The sequence below is a fragment of the Rhodamnia argentea genome, chromosome 6, assembly GCF_020921035.1.
Source record: "Rhodamnia argentea isolate NSW1041297 chromosome 6, ASM2092103v1, whole genome shotgun sequence".
Classification (NCBI taxonomy): Eukaryota; Viridiplantae; Streptophyta; class Magnoliopsida; order Myrtales; family Myrtaceae; genus Rhodamnia; species Rhodamnia argentea.
In genome coordinates, this window is record NC_063155.1 from 26,295,716 (window position 1) to 26,318,447 (window position 22,732).

The 22,732-nt window shown below is 39.7% G+C and overlaps 2 protein-coding genes across 3 annotated transcripts; both read left to right on the plus strand.

Annotated features, from left to right (window-relative positions):
* The first annotated feature begins 40 nt into the window (after window positions 1–40).
* Window positions 41–7,895, plus strand: LOC115756239 (alpha-1,4 glucan phosphorylase L-2 isozyme, chloroplastic/amyloplastic-like). Its single transcript, XM_030695941.2, is given in 16 exon segments — window positions 41–475; window positions 478–576; window positions 1,241–1,470; window positions 1,569–1,670; window positions 2,264–2,440; window positions 2,572–2,847; window positions 3,151–3,422; window positions 3,590–3,707; window positions 3,819–4,190; window positions 4,309–4,461; window positions 4,981–5,109; window positions 5,944–6,180; window positions 6,398–6,474; window positions 6,674–6,860; window positions 7,103–7,303; window positions 7,615–7,895. Coding segments are annotated over 16 exon segments (2,862 nt in total). The 5' UTR covers window positions 41–360; the 3' UTR covers window positions 7,732–7,895.
* Window positions 7,896–15,821: 7,926 nt separating this feature from the next.
* LOC115728801 (probable WRKY transcription factor 57) lies at window positions 15,822–22,419 on the plus strand. Of its 2 annotated transcripts, XM_048281273.1 has the most exons (4): window positions 15,822–16,322; window positions 17,667–17,810; window positions 18,910–19,313; window positions 22,206–22,419. In XM_048281273.1, the coding sequence occupies exons 1-3, from the start codon at window positions 15,946–15,948 to the stop codon at window positions 19,298–19,300; spliced, it is 912 nt and encodes a 303-aa protein (XP_048137230.1). In that variant the 5' UTR covers window positions 15,822–15,945; the 3' UTR covers window positions 19,301–19,313; window positions 22,206–22,419. The 2 variants fall into 2 exon arrangements, with proteins under 2 accessions (XP_048137230.1, XP_030515065.1); XM_030659205.2 differs by lacking the exon at window positions 22,206–22,419 and having other exon boundaries at window positions 15,824–16,322; window positions 18,910–19,330.
* Window positions 22,420–22,732: the final 313 nt, after the last annotated feature.

Genomic DNA, 22,732 nt, shown 5'->3' on the forward strand with positions numbered 1-22,732 from the left:
GATACATAACATAAGCGACGGCTCCTCGAACTCGAAGTTCATTCCGAGTACCCATCGCTCGATGAAAAGATTGAAGGCTCGCGTTGAGAAACGATGATTCGGTTTTGTTTACATGTTTTGAGTATCCACCTCTCACTTCTTCTATTCTGACTCGTTTCAGACGTGATGGGGTAGATGAAACAGCGAAGACAGAAACGGGAAAAGCTGCTCACAGAACAACAAGATAACACCTTGACAGAGAATTAGCACCTCTCTCTCTCTTTCTCTCTCTCCTGTCCCAGTTCTTGCTCATCATTCAGCTGGTCAACACCCATTTGTGTGCTCTGGCGCGATAGAGTAACGCTGCGCGCAAAAAGGGCAATGGCTGCTTCCCCATTCTCATCGAGTTGCACTTTGCCCAAGTCGATTTCTCATTCCAAATCTGTGCACAGCTCCAAAGGCTGCGACTTCAGAGCCAGAGTGACAGAGTTGTTCTTTTCCAGCACCCACGTTTGGTTTGCTCCAGAAGAAACTTCTACGTCAGAAATGTGGCTAGTGACCAAAAGCAGGACCTGAAAGAACCCCTCGCTGACGAAGGTCGAGTAATTCTTCTTCTTCTTCTTTTTTGTGCCGTGTAGTTGATGCTGCATTTGTTGCAATGAAAACTATCAGGCTTTAGTTAGTGATTGCGTGTGCACGCAACTGTTTAGGATTTTGTTTTAGTTTAGTTATTCTCTGCTAATTTCCTCCTGTACTTCTGGGTCTTCATTGAATCGAGTAGAATTTTGATGGTCCAATTAGCACTCGAAAGTTGCTTAAATGTGCTGGCATGTTCTTTTGAACTGAAGTTGCCCATTTAAGATCTAGAAATTGAAGTTTCTTGTGATTCACTACACGTTCATCATGAAAAATGAATAGACATCAGCAGTGCGAAAAACGACAACTTTGACTTGACGATCCATCACTGCACAAAGGTTTTCTTTTTTGATGACCGACAAGAAAAAGGTCCTTTCTTTTTGGATAGATGGATCGACCATCTTTCTTTTCCTCTAGAGGGAACTTTAGATGTATTATGAAGATTTTGTCGATTTTGTTGCCTTTGGTTTCAGTTCTTTTAGTGCGAGAGACTCAATCATACTTGACTGATAGTGTTTTAGGGTGTCCTTTGGCTTTTGTTTGCCGAGAGAAGTTCTTTTAATGTGTGTACTGGCAATTTTGTCCAGTGAAGTCCTAAAACTTGTCTTTTGCTTTGGAGTTCCAGGCACACTGGATACTTTTGTTCCTGATTCAGCATCCATTGCCTCGTGCATCAAGTACCATGCGGAGTTCACCCCGTCTTTCTCTCCAGAGAAGTTCGAGTTGCCAAAGGCATATTTCGCTACTGCAGAAAGTGTTCGCGATACCCTTATAATAAACTGGAATGCTACTTATGATTATTACGAGAAGTTGAATGTAAAGCAGGCATATTATCTGTCTATGGAGTATCTACAGGTTTGTGGTGAAATATGTGCTATATTGTCGTTCATGACAAGCTTCAGGTTTCGCATGTTATTTGTTCATGGATTTGAAGGAAAATATAAATTCTCCAGGGCAGAGCACTGCTAAACGCAATTGGTAACTTAGAGCTTTCCGGGGCTTATGCAGAGGCTTTGAGAAAGATGGGGCACAATTTAGAGGATGTGGCCAGCCAGGTAAGGCCATTGAATGACCTCAACTAGCCCATGCTGGGGTTTGGTCTTTCAAGTACTGTCGGCAACTTCCTGCATCAAGTTTCAGTTAGGTTTTCTTTTCAGTCAAACAGTCAGTTGGTTCATCACATCTAATTTCTGCTGTCAAATGCCATGGGGCATCCTTTAGATGTTGCATCATTGCTGAACTGTGTAGCTAAAACTGACATACACTAATTATACTTGTTTATGTCTATACCAAAGTATACCACATTAATGGGGTTCCGATCTTTGGTCCCTCATCAAATTGTGGAGACGCTACAGATTGAATAACGTGCCTAAACTTTGAGATTCTATTGCCAGTTTCACAGAGCCCCTCATGGTTGTCGAATTAATTTTCTCTGCCTCACCTATAATCTCTTGTTAATAAGCTTTAAATTTAATCAGTATATCTGTAATACTGGCATTTTTTCCATTTTGTGTATTGTACTTCAGGAGTCTGGATGATGGAGATAATCTGATTACTCATGTACTGAGATTGCTTTTACAATAGAAATGTCATTTCGCCTGGTGAGAGTTTTGTCTCTAGCTAAAATTCTCTAATTGATGATACCAAGGAACAAGATGCTGCACTTGGAAATGGGGGACTAGGGAGGCTCGCTTCCTGCTTTCTTGATTCTCTAGCCACCCTCAACTATCCTGCTTGGGGATATGGGCTTAGATACAAGTATGGCTTGTTCAAGCAGAATATCACAAAAGATGGCCAAGAGGAGGTTGCAGAAAATTGGCTTGAGGTACGAAAACTTGTAATCTTTCCACAAGCTAAAGAAAAATTTTCTTTGAATTAAGACACTGCTGAAAGTGTCACTTTGACAGTGACTTGAATCACGTTTGCTTTTTGTTGACTACTAACCGTTCCTAGCAGATGGGAAATCCATGGGAAATTGTGAGAAATGATGTTTCTTATCCAGTGAAGTTCTATGGTGAAGTCATTTCTGGACCCGATGGGAGTAAAGAATGGGTTGGGGGAGAAAACATAATGGCTCTTGCCTATGATGTTCCCATTCCAGGATACAAAACTAAGACCACCATCAATCTTCGACTTTGGTCCACAAAGGTTGCTTCAGAAGAGTTTGACCTGCTTGCTTTTAATGCTGGAGATCATGCCAAAGCATCTGCGGCCCTAAAGAACGCTGAAAAGGTGCGAAGGATATTTTGGAGAACTTACACCTCCTTTAGAACTTTATAGGTAGAACTTGCCCAAGACCAAGTTGTCTGAAAAGAAATAGAATTCATAAAATTGACTAGGGGTGTGTCTTTCCTGTGAATTCTGCTGTCACCTCACTGCATAAGTGACTAAATTATAGGAACTGTTTTTCTGCTTTTTACTGGTCAATGTATTGTTTAGATGGTCCATGCGACGCAAGTATTTATGGTGTAGTGACATATTACATTTTTTTAATGTACAATGACAAAATAATAACTGAAGTTCTTTGGTGATCAGATTTGCTACATATTGTACCCTGGGGATGAGTCAATTGAAGGAAAGACTCTTCGATTGAAGCAGCAGTACACCCTCTGTTCTGCTTCTCTTCAAGATATCATCGCTTGTTTTGAAAGAAGATCAGGGGATGTTAAGGATTGGGCTAAGTTGCCTGAGAAGGTTGCTGTCCAGATGAACGACACTCATCCTACACTCTGCATTCCTGAACTGATGAGAATATTAATGGATGTGAAGAAGTTGAGCTGGGAAGAAGCTTGGAACATCACTAAAAGGTATTACATATCACAACGGTGTTGGTGATCTTTTCATAGCTATTTATCTGCATGTGCCTGCATTGTGAATGCGATCATCGTCTTCTTCTCACTTCAGACATTCAGTTTTCACAGCCATCTCATGTTGTTTTGTTTCTCTGATTTCTTGCTTTTAATGTTTCTGTCAGGACCGTTGCCTATACTAACCATACTGTTCTACCTGAGGCCCTAGAGAAATGGAGTTTGGAGCTTATGCAGGATTTGCTTCCTCGACATGTTGAGATCATCAAAAAGATAGATGAGGAGGTAATACTAGAGAGTCCATAATACTTGGCTATGTGACAACATCAATCCCCCATTGTAAATTCTAACAAACTTCTCTTTGTTGAATGGTTTCTTGCTGGTAACATCAACCAGTTAGTTCAAACTATAATAGATGAGTACGGCAAGGAGGATCTTAACCTGCTGCAGCGAATGTTGAAAGAAATGCGGATATTAGATAATGTTGAATTGCCTGGTACAGTTCTAGAATTGCTAGCTAAACCAGAAGTAGATCCTAGTGAGGAAGTTGATACTGCCATTGAAGAAAGTAAAGTAGTTGATGAAGTAGATCAACCTGAAGAAGAGGATGCTCCGGAGGAGAAGAAAGTGACTCCTGAACCAGCTCCAGTATTGCCAAAGATGGTTAGGATGGCCAATCTCTGTGTTGCTGGTGGATTTGCAGTGAATGGTGTCGCTGAGATCCATAGTGAGATTGTAAAGGAGGAAGTTTTTAACGAATTCTTCAAGGTGATACTATTAAGAAACTTTTACCATCCTGGTATATAGTTTCTCAGTTCATTAGCTACTTCTGCTCCATGGTCAAGTGATCTTTCCATGACTGTTTTCTGGCATGACATGGTAACAGTTATGGCCAGAGAAGTTCCAGAATAAAACGAATGGTGTGACACCGAGAAGATGGATACGTTTTTGCAATTCAAATCTGAGTGAAATCATAACCAAGTGGATTGGAACGGATGACTGGACTATTAACACTGAGAAATTAGCTATTCTTAAAGAGGTAAACGAGTCAGACAGACCGTGTTATCATTTTGATATTTGAAACAGTTCATTATATGCTTCTATTCCAGCAATACTATATATCCTGCAAGAAATTAGATTTGCTTATTGAGGTCGAGTGTGAAATATGGGGGCATCAGGTTTCATGAAGGTAGTTGTGCGATTCCTTCACTGATGATTGGTTTATTTTGTCAGTCTAATTTACATCCCTTCAATTTTTCAGTCAAATGTGAAATAATAGCAGCTTTTCCTATGGTGCATACTGAAGACCGCCTGGGAAATGGTCTACATCGTCTTCCTTAAGCACGAATTTCCTGACTATCTGACTTTTCGAGGAGGAGATTGCCTTTTTTTAGTACTACAGCAATGATTGAGGTCATCATGCATGGTCTGCCATTTGTATGCATACAGCTGTAAATTTCTTATGGTGATAGACCTTTTGAATCGAATCCTTTTAAGAAGTTGAAATAACAGGCTAGTCATGCACTTAACCTGAAAGGCTGGTGTGTTTTATCCACAGTTTGCTGATAATGAAGATCTCCAATTGGAATGGCGGGTAGCCAAAAGAAGAAACAAGATAAAGGTCGCAGCATTTCTCAAAGAAAAAACTGGATATATAGTCAGTCCCGATGCCATGTTTGATGTCCAGGTTAGTTCTTCCTCTATTTTCTTTCTGCATCTGCAGACAAGCTCTGGGGGAGATGCGGCGTTTACCCTCTCTTCTGCTATTGGTGAACTCTTGCACAGAAAGGTCAACTTATGGCCGTCTCTTGTCCCCCTGCCGGTGGGGAATCTGCTCCAGGTGTTGCTTTGCTGCCGCTTTATCTCATGTTGGCCTGTACCTTCCTTAGGTGGCCCTCCACCAAAACACCTCTACAACCGGCATAACTCCTTCAGGCTCCTCTCGTTGCCTTGGCTACTTTGCACGTGTGACTCTGCTTTCATGATAGAACCAGGGACCTTTCGTTTAAGTTGTAGTAGTGAGCTAATTTATGGAGCCGCAGTTGAGGCAGCAGAATCCTTTCACTGACCAAATAATTCCCTTTCTAAAGGGTTTTTCTTCCCCATATCCCGACAATAAGCTGGTTTTTTGGGGGAAAATGGTTCGTCCCTAAGGTAGTCCTAGGAGTTTTCTGTATATACTTCCAAACCTAGAAAAAGAAAGTGAAAACATGAAACCTCGGAAATCTTAAGTGAAAAGGCCTAACAATAGATATTCAAATGGCAAATGGATCATGGTAATCTCTATGCCTGCAATTGATCTGGTCTTGCGACAGTGAAGATTTCATAGGTGGCGTTCTAACTGTTTTAATGGGTGGGCTAGACTCATATCTCGCGAAACACTAGCAATTATAATATGTTGCTCTAAACATGCGTATCCAATGCAACTTATCAAAATACGTTACTTTCAAGGCATGTATGACTAAGTCCAAATTTTGAGTCTTCGAAGTTTAATTGAGAGATCTTGATTATGTATGTTCAGGTGAAGCGCATACATGAATACAAGAGGCAGTTATTAAACATCCTTGGCATCATCTATCGCTACAAGAAAATGAAGGAGATGACACCTGATGAAAGAAAGATGAGGTTCGTTCCTCGGGTCTGCATATTTGGAGGTAAAGCATTTGCTACATATGTCCAAGCTAAGAGAATTGTGAAGTTCATCACGGATGTGGGGGCAACCGTTAACCATGATCCCGAAATTGATGATCTCTTGAAGGTGATTTTGTCTATTGGCTACATTTAGGATATCATTTGATATTTGCTCAAACTAGTTATAGATTGGTTGGTGTCTTTCCATTGGATATTGAGTGCAATCTTATACTTTGAAATTGATTGTATCATTGTTCTCCAGCAACTTCATCTATACAGCGGACTAGCTAGTTATGATATGGACATCTAAATGCATGTATGACATGTTCATTGTTTCAATCTAGGTTGTCTTTGTTCCAAACTACAATGTCAGTGCTGCGGAAGTGCTTATTCCAGGAAGCGAGTTGTCACAACATATCAGGTATCTTTTTCAATAAAGTTCTCATAGCCTGAAATCTCAAAAGTACCAGTCCATGCGTCTTTAAACTGGATCAGTTGAAATGTAGTCGTTAGTTCTAGATCCTAATGGATGATCATCATTTATGTTTTAAGCGAGATCAAAAAATGTTAGAATATTTTTCTAAACAGTGTAGTTGACAGCAACTCTCTCTGCTCTATAGTACTGCTGGAATGGAGGCCAGTGGAACCAGCAACATGAAGTTTGCAATGAATGGGTGTGTCCTCATCGGAACCTTAGATGGGGCGAATGTTGAAATAAGACAGGAGGTTGGAGAAGACAATTTCTTCCTCTTCGGGGCAAAGGCGCATGAAATAGCTGGGCTGAGGAAGGAAAGAGCTGAAGGAAAGGTAATGTTGTGACGGTAGGAGAATTTTTTGCTTTATAATGGGATAAAGAAGCATCACTGTGAGATAAGATCCCACCATTAAAACAGATACTTTTCTGACTGGATTACTGTCCCATAGACATTGCCTACATGAATCTAATGATGGTCAGAGAGACATGAGCTCACACTTCGATGAGAAGCATCGTCAATGATCAGCTTTTCATTCTCTTTCTTGATACATATGATCAATTGTGACATTTTCAGTTTATACCGGATGCTCGTTTTGAAGAAGTAAAGGCATATGTGCGGAGTGGTGTCTTCGGTCCCTACAACTATGAAGAGTTAATGGGATCGTTGGAAGGAAACAAAGGCTATGGACGTGCAGACTATTTCCTCGTGGGCAAGGACTTCCCCAGTTACGTGGAATGCCAAGAAAAGATCGACGAGGCATACAGAGACCAGAAAGTGAGTAACAAACAACAATTGCTGATTATATCTTATTGTTTCTGCTCTCTTGTTGAAGCTTTGCCTGCAAGTGCTTGATCAGAAATCATACGCCAAGATTTGCCTATCTATGTAGAAAATTGGAGCCCATCTTACATCAATTAGTAGTTTCCTTGTGTGATAAACGTATCCCTTCATTGCTCCATGTTATATATTGATCTCTTGCTTCTCGATCTTCATTATAACTTTGGGTCTAAACTTTCTTATATAAGATTCTGCGCGCTCTCTTGCTCCTTGTGACTGATTTAGTTCTATGATATGTGCTTGAGCAGAGATGGACAAAAATGTCGATCTTGAACACGGCTGGATCGTACAAGTTCAGCAGCGACCGGACAATCCGCGAGTATGCCAGAGACATATGGGGAATCGAGCCGGTCGTACTGCCATAACTTTGCAGTATGTGTTCCCCTGGGGAAAGTGCAGAAATGAATTGCCTTCTTGCATCATCCCACTGTGATAGGAGAATGGAAGGGGTTGGTGGAACAAAGAGAGAATAATTAATTGGTAAAGCTGTGTCCTCATATTACTGTAAATTGTAGAATTACAAGTACAATGAGGAGTGTTGGAAAAAGTAATGGAATGTAGTAACAATGTGGTCGGACTTTGAGGCGTGTAATCACTCTCTTTTAGGATCAATTTGCCCCACAAAACAATGAAGATTGGCTGTCTCTTTTTTGAAGGACAACGAAAGAATAAAAGTTGTCTACAGGAATTGAACAGAATTGTCCTTTATATAATACTAATGGAACACACCTCTTGGTGTCCAAACTGCCCATATACGAACGCACCTAACGCACCTATTCATGTTCGTAAGTGCTAAGTGCGTCAAAATCGCGCAATCACACGCGCACCCGCGCGCGAGTATAGTGGGGTCTAGCCCACTTGCCCATTTCTTTATTCCGAAAGACTACTGTGGCCTTCTAACTAATAAAGAGACTTGCACCTTTCTTTTTATCCTATGTGGGATTGAAAAGGCAGCTTTTTATTTTAACAAACAAACTTCAACAAGGAGTCTGTACGAATTACTCCCATATTGCTAAGCCTAAAAATTACACGATAGCTCAGCTTCACAATGCTGAGGAATACCTTTCCTGAAAACTACCTTTGTTGACCTTTCGACGGTAGCCTATCGTCCCCTGCAACCGGTTTATCCCTCCATAACCCGAAATCACTTTGCATTCCACAAATGTCTTCCCTCTTTGTCGAATGAATTTTTTCGGGCGTTTTCTGGTAGTATGAACATCATGAAAGCGAGATCAAAGTAGCATAAATCTGAAGCTAGTACATTTAAGATGTAGATATACTAGGAGATCAATGTTTTCAGTCCAAGTAAAACAGGAGAGGGGGATTCGGTTGAGAGGGATGCGATTCTTTGTGAATTTTTTAGCTAATGAATGGATCTCAAATTCGGCTGAACCATATCATTAGTCCAATACGTGACATCGTCTCTGAATTTCTAACTTGTTCAACGTGAACTTTTGATACATGTTCAATTCGGTCTTTGGACCGTGTGAAAATGACTAGTATTGGCCTTTCATTAATTCAAGTACAAGGACAACATTGAACATTTTCATACAGTTCATGGATTTAATTGAACATGTATCAAACATTCGGAGATCATATTGAATAAATTAAAAGCTCATGAGCCACATTGCATATTGAGCGAAAGTTCAGGAGCCATTCGTGTCATTTTCACCATGATTATATATGCGCCCCTCGATTTTTTTCTACTCTTATTGTAGAAGATTGATTTTGCAGATCCGTAATGTACTCTCACTTTTACGAAATTACCAATTAAATAATGAAGTACACTTAACACTAAAAACTATCAACCACAGACAAAGAAATTGATTATTTCAGATCAAGTAGTTGTAGTATATTCAAAATACCTATGTTCTCCTTCTCTTTTTAAGGTCACATCTTTGGTTCTTTCAAAACTCTTGGCAAGGTCTTGCTGTCTTACCGTAAGTGTCATTTTCTTTCCTCAACTAGTCAAAAGTCTCTCCTGCACCGATTTCTTTTGGTTGCTTGCAAGTTTTTGCCACCTCCTTATTGGTCTGATTGTTAATTGAGTTGGCCCTTGCAAATCCCCCTTTTGAATAATTGGATATTTGCGAATAAATACCGCCAAATTAGCGGAAAGAAAAGAATAATACCGGGTATATTAGTGTTGGTTTACAAAGAATATATCTATAATGAAAGTGAAAATCAAACTGTTTATTAACTTTTAGGGATATGTTCATTATAACTTCTAAAACTTGTCACAAAGGTACAATTGAATTCTAAAACTTGCAAAAAGTGCAATCGAGTCTTAAAACTTATTAAACTAGTGCAATCAAGTATTTTTATAAATTTCATCCAATTTGATTAACGAAATATATTGACGTGAGTAACTGTCCAGAGTAATTCTTTAAATAAGCTAAAACTCTACCTATATTAATCAGAAAAAAGGCCATGGAACTTTTTTGAGAGGTGGGTCATCGTCATTGGTTTTTACCTTAGGAAGCGTAAACTCTCCGTGAGAGTTTAGATCTGGCAGTGTAAATAAGACAAAACTTTTTACCTTAAAATCTGTCTATTCTTAAATAGTGATGTGAACATGCTCAATTCTCTTTCCAGTGCCACGTTTCGAAGAGCCACTCATCAACACAAGAATATCTTCAGCCTTTATCCTAAAAAAATGCCATGATTAATTTTAAAAAATGCCGCGTTAATTTGTGGTAAAAAAGAAGATTTTGCAAACCCTAAATGAACCTTCAAATCGCTCGTTGAAAACCCCAATCCTCAGGTACCTCAAAACACCCATCTCCGCCGCCACCTTCCGTGGCGCTGCCGCCACCAATCCACCGCCCTCAGTTGCGCAAATGTCCACCCCTGTCGTCGTTCTTCGCAGCTCCCGTCGTCGTGTGCCACCTTGGCCCTCCCTTCTCTCCTCCACCTTGTCTCTGTTCTATGTTTCTCGCCCATCTCTGCTTCCTCTCTGTCGTGCTTGCTCGTGAGATTGCCCGGGCCGAGGATGACTGCCGCAACCTCGATTTGAGGTCGTCCACGGCGGTTCTACCGAGTAAGACCTTCAGAACGACGGTTGAGTCAAGATGTGCAACTTGAAGTCTTGAACATAGAACTACGATTATTTCCATCGAGTAAAAGCTTAGGCACGTTTCCGGGATTTTCCCGAAAAACGTTTTCCCGTGTTATTCAGAATATCACCAAATGCATTTTCCAGTTCAACGTAGTTATCGTTTTACTGAATAAGACCGTTGCAACTACCTCAATTTTGAAATTCAATATTAAATCTTTCAATTTTTTCAATTGAATCGTAAACTTTTTTCATCTTTTGCCAATTAAAGTTATCCAGTCAATTTTAATAAAAAATTGCTCAGCCGATATTGTCACGTAAGACGGCCGACGTTGACGTGAACAAAATTTTAAAAAATTTTGAATTTTGAATCTTTATTTTTTACACTTCTATTTTATTTTTTATTTTATTTTTTTCCTTTTTTCTACCAAGTTCTGCTGGGGTCGCCGGATGACCCTAGCCGAGCTTGGAAGGAAAAAAGAAAGAAAAAAAAAATCAGAAATTTCGGAATTTTTTTTAAGAAATTATAAAAATTATCCACGTCAACGTCGGTCATATCACATAGAATAATTGCAATCCACATTAGCGACGTTGGGATTCAATTGGCAAAAGTGACATTTTAAGACCGAATTGATTAAAGCGCAACAGATTCGGGGTTTTTTGGACATTTTTTTTCTTAAATTTGAATATCTTTTATGTCTTTTTCCTTGCTAATATAAGTAAATCCTTCGTGGGCGCTCATCCAACTTTTACGTAATTTCAGTTTCAGGTCACTGTACGTTTTTCTTAGGTTTCAAAAGCACCGGTTCCCTCCCACTTGTGAAATAAGAATTTTCACTTGCCGACGAATCCATGCAGATGTTGGTGGTCCCCACCGCAGTTGACGGCGGACAGATCTTACGTGACCGGCTCGCAAAATGATAATGACCGTCCGATGAAAAGCCAAGAGACAAGGTCAGCGTGGGAGACGGGCAGTATCAAAATAATGCACGTGCCCTAATTGCGGACTTGCCTGCATTGGGCACGGATCTCATAATGTGGAGGATAGTACAATAACACTCGATTTTTAGAAATCAATTGATTATGATGTGATAATATCTAGCTAAACAATCAAATAAGTTGTTAATCAAGTCAGCATCGTCCCTATGTATTCAACAATATTTGACGTAACCTTTTTGTTTTCTTTTCGCTCACGACATATGTCGCACCATTCTGTAAAATCAAATATGATTTCGTCTTGGAAAAATCAGCTCACATTATTTTACTCGAGCATCTCCTTATTTGTATGTTTAGTCGCAGATGGTTAAGCTGTTTCGTTAGACAATCTTATTTTCTATAAAATTTTCGCCTTTTCACGCTCTTTTAACTTTTCATTTCGTACGCGCGCACATGGCATTTTAGTTGCTATTCAAATCAAATCAAATAAAAAAAAATCAGATAGTCATTTTGTCGAATAATGTTCTCTTTTGGGGAAACATGAAAGAGCGCATCTTCCATCAGTAACCAACCATCCAAAGTACTTAATGACATTTGTTCATGGGCCAATAAGGTAGCCGCGATCCACGATGGAGCGGATTAGTGGAGATAATGAGTAAAATTTCATATCGCGATAATGACCTTGACATATATTAAGTAAAGGATTTATTATTAATAAACGAGTTATTATTATTATTAGAGTGTTTCATGGAATATCATGCGAAAATTTCATCGACTAGAACTTCGGTCAAGTGTTTGTGAATTATTATATAGTAGAGTTAGGAAGATTTAGATTCAATTCATTAGAAAACTCGATCCGCTATTTCGAGTGAAAAAGATATTATAAATATATGTAATCATGTTTTAGCAAAGCGATGCTGAAAGGGAATGGACCACGTACGCGTGATTATTGCACATGATGTATTGGCACAACAAATAAAGTGCATTCCCACTTTTAAGGACCACATCTATCTATTCTTTTACCCATAGGACACGAGGCAAATTCAACATATGAAGGAAAAAAAAAAAAACAAAGCATACCAACATTATATATCTTTACACAAAATAATATCACTCGATGGAAAAATAGGTAAATAAATATATAAAGAAAGAAAGGGGTGGTGGGTAAATTGCTCTTTTCGAATCCTGAACCAGTATGATGAAGTTCAATTCAACTAAATCGAAGTTAGATTCCTCACCATGATGGACACAAAACTTAAGTTATTTGCACATCATTCGCCACCCACATGCGATTCGCGAGGGACGTATGTTATGCCTCGACAGTACCAGGAGTCTTGTCGGCAGCCCCACGTGTCCAGATGCGGCCGCAGCATGGGGCGTCATAGGTCCAGTCAATCTAACCTTTGGGAAATTCCGTAATGGCAAAAGTCGGCACCCCATAATTAAGGGCAAATAAAGATCAGTATGCGTTGAGAGAGCGGGGCTAAAATCCAATGCTTTTATTCCAAAAGATCGCCAAGAGAAAGTCAAATTCGAGCTTTTCAACTTATTCAGATGAATTTATCTTTCATCAAAAGTTTAAATCACACAACTCACATATATATTTTAATAATTTCCTCCTCACGTATACGTTCAATGTTAGGTCTGCTCCCCTTTGATCCATGAATCATCAACTTTGGACAATGACACCAATCTAGCATTAACTTTAATATCATTTGTTGAGAGAGCACAACGGAAGCGCGATGCTTTCATCGGGGAGAGCCAAGTTCGAGCTCGTCAAATTATCTAGTTAAATCCATTTTCACTTTAATGCATAAGTCAATGAGTTATGAGTTACATTAGATATAATAATTGCTCCATAACAAATTAGTTTTTCGATGCGAAATTTTTCTAACATATCTCACACATGTATATAAACAATACGGCACATTTTTTTTTCTTGGTAATAGTCACTATGAACGACCGCATTCGTGAACAGCTGTCGTAAAATCCTAACACGGATTACAAGATTTGCTAACTTGCCGCGTCGTGCCGGACCAACTAGAGCATCCGATAGACTAACGACGGTCGTTTCCAGTCGATCGAGCGTATGAATCACGGAGAGAGTAATAAGCAATTCTGTGTAGAATAAAGTTTGGGGTTTTCTTTTCCTGGAGTCTTCTATTTGCCATTAGACAAAATTAGCACCATAAATATCTAATTATGCGCTCGGTTGTCACCAAACATCTTTTCGCTGGCTCCAATCATGAAGTGCCAAGGGACATATGTCGACGTGTTCCATCCGGTGTCCCTAGTCACGTGGCGTCTTTTACGATAATGTTCCAATCGAGCACGGCCAAGAATAAGAGCGCGGGGGCGGAACCGGACTGGAAGGACGCAAACCTTCCACGTCGAAACCGAAGTACGTTTTCGCAACTTTGCATGCATCGCTTCCGTGGAGTGGACGGATCTCTTTGCCCTCCCTTACTTAAGAGTTAAGGGGCTTTTGAAACGCCACGTGCTTTCGCGATCAGCTTTCGTCTTCAATTTGAAGGTAATTCTTCCAACAACCAAATTCGTAACATGAGTTCAAGGGAGAAGAAAATTTAATGGTCAGATCCTAATATTATAACACGGAATTAAGGCTAGGGTTAGTAGGACGCTCTTGGATTTGATGGGAGAATTACCAAAAACATTATAAACATATTTCAATCGTGACAATTCAATCATAAATTTTTTTGGACTAATTCAGTCCTAAACTTTTTGAGTTTGTGTTAATTCAGTCAATTCGGCCAATTTTATCCGAAAATCGTTGATGTGGCGTTGCGGGAGCCGACGTGACAATTTTTTGATATTCTTTTTAGATTTTTTTTTCATTTTCCGTCTATATCTTCTTCTTTCTCCATTTGGTCGTTGAGATCCAGTGATCGGCAGGAGAAAATTGATCGGATAGATTGAATTGTCACAAATGTAAAATGTTTAGGATTGAATTCACAAAAAAAAAAAAAAAATTCAAGACCGATACAATTGTAATAGTTTTATAACTTTTTTTGTGTGTAAATATCTCTGAATTTGATCTAAAGAGTATTAGAAATTTGAATGGCCTTCCGCGACGGATAAAATGTCGCGCCGACCCTTCCGCGGCGGAATTTGTAGATGTTTGCTTTAATTTGATATCGCAATTAATTAGGGTTATCTTTCCTTCTCTTTGACATGGACACGTGTTACTAGATTAGCGATATAGTTGAATATTATTTTTCGGATCGGGACGTGGACCAATTGTTACCGAGCAATTCGAATTTCGTTAGATGGGCGATATGCTATTTTACACGGTACCCCTTTTGAGTGAGATTTCTCATTTGTTTCCTTCTGCGAGGCTTTTTTTTTTTTTTTGTCGCTTTCTTTTGAATTATTAAAAATAATGTCTTCTTTGATGGAAACTACCAAACATACGATCGGTTTTCATTTCGATTGAGGATTCGATTCGTCATCTTATCTTGTTGTCTACTCCATGTTTAATCAACTTATCACTCCGAGGAGAGCTTCAAGCTCTATCACATATGCTATAATCAGAGGAGTGAAAAGAAAGATTAGTTGGACTGTCGAATCCTACTAGCTTTTGTCTCCGATTTAACGCTTTGATTACCCTGGAAGATGAAATTCCGAAATCAAATCCTTACAAACAATTCGTACAATAAAGAATTCTTCAAAGGTTTTTTTTTTAAGAGTATTGTCCTTTCTGATAATTAACGACCACGAACTACATGCCCCGCTTTTCTATTGAGTAAGAGCACGATTTGTTCGACAATTCAAGAAAAAAAGGAAACTTTGGTTCTTCATTGAACCCTGTATGAATGGAAAAATAAATTAGAATCATGGATATTTTTGTTTCGTTGGAAACTTCATGATAAAGAATATATTTTTATGGGGAAACGGTTAGTTTTCATTCTTTTTTGGCGATTTAAGAAAAATCGATTTCTTTCTCCGAAGGAGGAAAAATTCATTTTTTTTAAATATAAGCTTGTTGTATTTAGTCCATTATAAAGAGTTTTTGTAAATTCATCGGTTTCTCGTCGTCCAAACACTGAAAAAAATCGAATAATGACCTTGGATTTTTTTTATTAGCGGTAACCTTTAAAGGCAAACAGTTGAAAGAATACATCTAGAAGGCCTCACATTTTTGGGAAAGTCGACGTATGTGCAAGTGCAACATCAAATTTATGTCGATGCGATGAAGGAGCGGAGCACCGAAATTTCACGGGAAATAAATTAAACAGAAGGGGTGGGGCCCACCCTCCTTGTCGGAAAGATCGTATCACCTCCCCCTCCCCCTCTTCCCCGCCAAAAAAGCTTTATTTACTGTCCCGCCATTCATGCGCGTGGGCCCCTACTCTCTCTCTCTCTCTCTCTCTTCCCGATGGAACGGAACACTGAGCAAGTAACTACTATCCTGGTGAAGAAAAGAAACCCCTCCTCCCCAACCCCCAACCTTTTCTCTCTGTCAAACCTAAAAAGAAGCTTCAAAAAGCTACGCGTCCCCCGCGAACCCTAGCTCTCTCTGTCTCTCTCTCTGCACTGCGACTTCTGGATTCTTAAGGGCCAACCTTCCATGGACGACAATGGAGAGCAGCACCGATCCGATCCGTTCGCGGAGTTTGCCCCCATCTCCAGCTGGCCCCAGCTCGGGCCCGACTCGGACGGCCGCTACTTCTTCGGCGCCGACCGGGACAGCGCCGTGCTGAGCGAGTTCGGATGGAACCTCCCGGGAGCCGGATCTGTTGGGGGAGCTCCCGACTGCTTCGGGGACGTCGACCAGATCATCGCCGAGGGCGAGGGAACGGGATCGGCTCCTCGCGGCTCCGACGCCGCCTCGGGGGCCGCGGGGGACGCGTCGACGTCGAACAGGTCGGCGTCTTCGGGGTCGAGTGAGGATCCGCCGGAGAGGTCCGCGGCCTCCGGCGAGAGCTTGCTGGCGCCAGAAAAACCGTGAGTATCATAGGGGCTTTTGCTGTTGTGGAATGAATCGGAACTAAAAATCGCAAATTATAGTGAAAACCCACGAGTCTTCCGGGTTCGGGAACCGAGGAATCGCATCGAAATCGGAGCTGAATCCTCTTCTCTGATCTGGAGTCTTTCTGACCCAGTGCAACTCCCACGCTTTGTCCGTACGCTCTAGCAGCGCATGCGAGAAGGGTCGGGCCGAGACAATTTCGTAATTTCGAGGGAGAACGAAGGGCAATATTGGGCGGCGGTGAGGGTTTGCATTAATTAAGTAGGCGCGTCCTTGGACGCCGCCGCTATTTCGGCGGCAATAGCGTGCGCCAATATTTCTCTTTCCCTTTTGTTCTTGCCTTATCTAGGAGCATGTACGACCGATCCTGGTTTTCTTGTTCGTCCATGGATTTCTTTGGTCAGTTTACGAAAGCGGTGGTGGGAGTGATCCTCTCGACATTGGAGATCTTCTCCGCAGGCCCTTTCCTTTTTCGCAAGCAAAAGGACAATGCGCTGCTTTTTGACACAGAGAGAGGGTTGACTAAGCAGAGAGAGAGAGATCGAGGAGCGTACAGGGAGACAGAGCAACTTTTGCGCTCGATCTCCGAGGCAGATTTGGTTGTCTGTTCGGTGGGCGCGATTCCGATTGGATTATCCCATGTTATCATATGCTTCTGTCATGCACGATACCAAAAAAAAAAAAAAAAACAATAAATGCCCGTTTCCTTAGAGCCAGGTTTTCTTGACCATGGGGATTATCGTTAGACGAGATTCAACTCCGACCACCGTGTACAGCAACGAGAAACGGCAATGGTGTGTCGTTCGTGTGGAACTGGATATTCCTTCCATTTGCTGTGCTTTTTCTCAGTTCATTGAAACCCTCGCAGGAAAACTGACCCAGAAAATTCGCCACGCTTCTCTGTCTTCTTATTTAATTAGGCTATGCACTTTGCAGTTTGACTACTGGCATTGACATACGCAGCAAAAAGCATCAAGATTTACTATAATTTCCCCCCCAAGTAAACAAGTGCCTGTGGTTCCAACGCAGGTTCAAGGTTCGAGATCTTCACCTCTCTCCTTGTCATGAAACAACCGGGGTGACCGTATTCTGTATGGTAGAGCGACTTCCGTGCCGAGACGCAGGACATTAGTCCTCACCTTCTTGGTGTTGAAGAATCTTGTGTCTCGATCTTGTTACTTATACAGCAAGTTTGATATGCTTTGGCGGGATTTACAAGATATTTACATGCTGATTATTTTGTGTGCGTGGCGTATTAGTTATCATCATTTGTCTTTTTTTTTTTGTGTGGCTAATTCGGGGTTGATGTGCTTATGCAGGAGTAGAGCTCGAAAGAAAGGACAAAAGAGGATAAAGCAGCCGCGGTTTGCGTTCATGACTAAGAGTGAGGTTGATCATCTTGAAGATGGGTACCGCTGGCGAAAATACGGACAAAAGGCCGTCAAGAATAGTCCATTTCCGAGGTATGTTGATTCCTTTATGCTCCCTGAAGGTGCCCAAGTCTATATATGCTTAATCTTGAGACTCTCCTCTTGGTATGTCCTTTGATGTGGATTTGAGTAGAAAAAGAATCTCTTTTGATCAATCCTTCTGCTGGATTTTTTTATATCGGTCTAAGATCCTTCTAAGAAGGTGCACTAATGAAGTGCATTATGCCCGAGTAAACGCAGTATTCAAATCATTTAAATTCCGGTTATATTTGGTTCAAGAAGTTCTCCATTGCACTTTTCTTTTCCTATCCATTGTGCGCAAAACCCTTCCAAGTTTTATGGCTATGAGCTTAGAAATGGGAGCTCATCTGATTTGTGCATTTACTTTTTGAAAAACTTGTGAAGCATTTGATCTTGTCTAGAGTATCCGATTGCAGCTCTCTCTTAGGATCTGCAGTCATTGGATGAATACCCACATGGTAAGAGAAGCAAATTGAATTTGAGTTCCTCTATTAGCTTAAGCGGTGAAGCAGTACAACTGATATTGCAGTTTCTTTAGAAAGTTTTCTACCTAACAGTAGCCCAAGTAATACTATGTGTGCAGCCGTAGGATGTCAAAACAAGATGATCTTGAGTTCATACTCCTGAGTATCATCAATGTTTTTCCTTATCTTCTTTTAGTAAAATCATCTCTCCACGTTGTAATTATCTGATAGTAGAGGGGGTGTTTGAGTTTAGGTTTCTAACTTAGCAGTGCAATTGTATCTAATGGAAAGGGAGTTCACATTGTCATTGTGCACAAGCACCACAGTTCTTGTCAATAGTAACACATTCCAAGTTCCACCAATTCATGAAACCTTGTTTATCTAAGAATTCCATGAATCGGCTGCCAAAATAAAATCAAATTCAAGTTGATGTTTAGGTATTGCAAACCTGTTGCTGTACTAATGCCTTTTTTCGTGCTCATGTTTTGTTTATTCACGTTCTCGCGTCCTCCAAAATGGAAAGACCGACCATGAACTCAAGATTATGCATATGCTATTTCTTATGCCGACCTAGGCAGCTGAGATTTTTTTCCGCTGACTTGCCACATTGGGCCACTGGTTTGTCAAATGTTGCTGCACGAATGCAGGAGCTACTATCGTTGCACGAATAGCAAATGCACAGTCAAGAAGAGAGTGGAGCGGTCCTCAGAAGATCCTGCGACCGTAATAACCACCTACGAAGGCCAACATTGCCACCACTCCGCCGGGTACCTCCGCAGCAGCAGCGTCATTAGCCACGAGGCTGCCTTCGGCAGGCGATTAGCTCATCCGGCTTCGCAGATTTACCGTCCCACACGAGTTCTTTTACCCCTAGAAACTTCTCCTCATAACTCAAACACTCACAGTGTGCCGACCTCTTCCGGAGACTCCCAACGGCTGCCGACGTCTTCCGGAGAATGCGATGCGCTGTTGGGCGCAAACCAAGTTCTTTCTACGGAAGGACTGCTTGCCGATGTCGTGCCTCCTGGAATGAGATGAGGATCGAATTATGGTAATTGCTAACTAGAGGCTCCTATTTATACATGCCATTGATTTTGTGAACGTGTTCCTTATGGATGGAGTACTTGTATTGCCAAAAGGGAAGCCCATGAGTATTAGATCCAGTCCTACAGGCTAACCAATCTCAGACTTCAAATGATTTGCAACCTGGGCTGGTGATCACCAGAGATGCGCAGATATCTAATATGTGAATAAAAGAATTATATTTGTTCCGTGTCAAAGTATAGATTATTTTTTTTTTTTTTTGTGATGACCGGATTCGAAAATTCCCAAATACTTTTGTTAAAAAAATGACCAGTAATTTTTTTTTCAAGTAACTTATTAATAACTTATTAGTAACTTACCAATGCTTTCATGAAATTAAGATTTTCATTTGGTAAATATTTACGGACGTTTATTTGGTTTATTTACTTTTTTAAATTACCAACTTTTGTAAGAGTGATCTACCAATTTTTACCAATTTTTCTTTGATTATGTTGGCAACTGCTTTTGGGTTGTCAACTCTTATTACCAAGTTTATTTTCTTTTAATTACCGACTTTTATTGACCTTTGTTAAGGCCTTAAATTTATCAACTCTTTTTAAAAAATTAACAACTTTAATTGAAGTGATCCATCATCGTTTTTCGATAGTTACCAGCTAGTTTTTTGGTTAGCAATTCTTTTTTTAGTTAGTTACTCATATTCATTCGGTTTTTTCTTAATTTGTGAACTTTTTTATTGGGTTACTTAATCAGGAAAAGAATTGGTATATGGCTCAATAAGTTGGTAATTTCATATAATAATTGGTAATTTAATGCATTGGTAGGAATGGTAAATAAAAGTCCATTAAAGATAGAACAAGCTCGTTTTCGGCCAGAATTAGAGAACTTGAATTTAAAAAACCAAATAAACATCGGTAACTAACTCAAATAAGAGTTAGTAACTTAATCTCAGTAAAAGATTGATTAGTAGGGCCAATAAAGGTGGAAACAAGGTTGGTAAGGGTAGAACAAAACAAAAATTAATAAGCAATTTTGAATATGAGTTGGCAATTCAAAGCTGGTAGGGATTTAATCATAGACGTTGGTCAGTCACAAACAAACATAAATAGGTTCACAATGTCATATAATAATTGATAAATTTGAGGCATTGTCAAGAGGATTTAATAAAAAGTGGTAAAAGATAAGGCTTTTTTTGGGGCAAAAAATAAGAGATGTTGGTCATTTACATTATATAATATATATATATATATATATATATATATATATGTTGGCTATTGATAAGTAATGTAAATAAATGTTAGCAAACAATTAAGAACCTTTCTTTGTGAGAGACAAGAGAAACAGATAATTTTTTAAGTAAACCATGTAAACAATGTTAACTAACTCTGTTAAGAGTTAGTAACGGAAAATAAGTTGGTTAACTTATCAAAGATAAGAGTTGGTAATCATTCTGACTAATGTTAGTAATTTTTAAAGAAACTTCATAAGTTAAAAAGGCTGTTGGCTGGACAAATAGAAGCAGTAATTCAATAGATAAATTGGTAAATATTTATACGGGAAAAATTAAACACTTGTAAGCAACTCAAACAAGAGTTGGTAACCGAAAATAATTTTACAACATAATTGAAAGTTGATAAGTTACTTAAACCAAGGGTGAAGTTTGATATAATATTTGCTAAGTATAAGGTGTTTACTAATAAAGGTAGATAGAAGTTTGTAAAAAGATAATAGAGGTTTTTTTTTTTGTGTCAGAAATAAGGGAAGTTGGTAATTCAAAAAAAAAAAATTTAAATATGCCGGTCATTAACTCAAGTAAGTGGTAATGACACAAAGCTAGTGGGAAACTTAATTAGAAAAAAGTTGGTATTAACTCCAATTAAGGTGGACTACATCTAAAAAGAGTTGATAATTATACAATTTGTAAGTCTTTTTAAAATAGAAAAATCCAATAAATTCAAATAAGAGTCAGTAAGCCAAAATTAGTGGGCAATCTAATGGGAGAAAAATAGGAAGTCTGGTAAATTATAAAAGAGTTGCTAAGTAGAAACACAAACAAAAGTTGGTGACCAAGAGCAATTCTTGATAAATTGAAAGAAGTAAGTCAAGTAAAAATTGAAAGCCCAAGAGTTGGAAATTCAATCGGAAAAAAGTTGATAAGTCACTTAAATAATAAAGATTGGTAAATTCTAATAAGAATTGGATTGGAAAATCAAGACGTTGATAAGAAAAACAAGTATATGTTGGTAAAAGTTAAAGAAAAAGGGTTAATAATTCGCAAATTGTCAAAATGATTTGTAATTTTACAAAGAACTTTCAAAATCATTCGGAAATCTACCATGTTGAAAAAGAAGGAAAAATCCATGTTTTGGAACAGAACAATTGAATCGCCCCGTAGGAGCGAGATCGAGTCATGCTACTCCCAAGCAACTCGGACTTGGATCCATGGCTATTTTAGATCGGCTCACTTTATTTCTAAGTTCAATATCTCGTGGAAATGAGCTCAATTCGAGTATCCAAAACTCTCCAATGCACCCGTCCCGCGCCACCAACTTCAAGGAATCACCGGCAATCTTTGCCCATAATCGTCTCCTCTTGTACACGATCGTCAAACTACAGGCAAGTGTTTAGCTCGTGGTATGCTTAACGTGTGTGTCTAATCACGCGACAAGAAATGAAAGGCGCCGGGCGGGGATGGTGATCATATATGTGCCCGGCGAAGACTGACCGAGCTGTTCGGTAGAACAAAGAAACCTGCATATGGGTTCTGTTTCCTGTTTAAAGTTGAGCCGCCTTTTTTAATCTTGCTTTTATCTGAGCAGCTCATAAAACAATGTGTGCGACTCTTATACATTGAGACGGATGATGACAAATTAGGATTTCTGGACCTTGCCCATCTTGTCAAGCTAATACATTGAGGCAGATGAAGCAGACAGATACGCTGTAATGTTGTCCATTGGTACTTGGTAGGTGACTCCACAACCACCGTAACCACATTTCTTCTTGGAGAATAAAGGTTGCATCGATCAGCTTTGATTCCTCATGATTCCAATGGAACTAATCATTCTTTCCAGCCTTACAATCCAAAGGGTGTTAGTCCAACCACTCTCCCTGTTGTGTTCCCTGATAATTTTTTCAAACGCTATACTGAAGCTTGCAACCTTTTTCATAATCGAACCACGTCCCTCGGTCTGGTCAACACCTCATTTGCCAAAATCAGGAATCACTGTGTGGGTTCAATACTTGGAGCGTTCTCAAGAAACAGAGGAAGAGATCAGAAGAAAGAATTTCAAAGTTTTTGCTAATCTTTCTGGTTAACTAGTACAAAAAGAGAGGGCACATGCCAATCAATCTCGAGGGTGTCCGGCATATCGACTTCCATTGTTTACATGTGAACGCACAGCGCTCTGCCTTGGACCCCAGGAAGCGAAC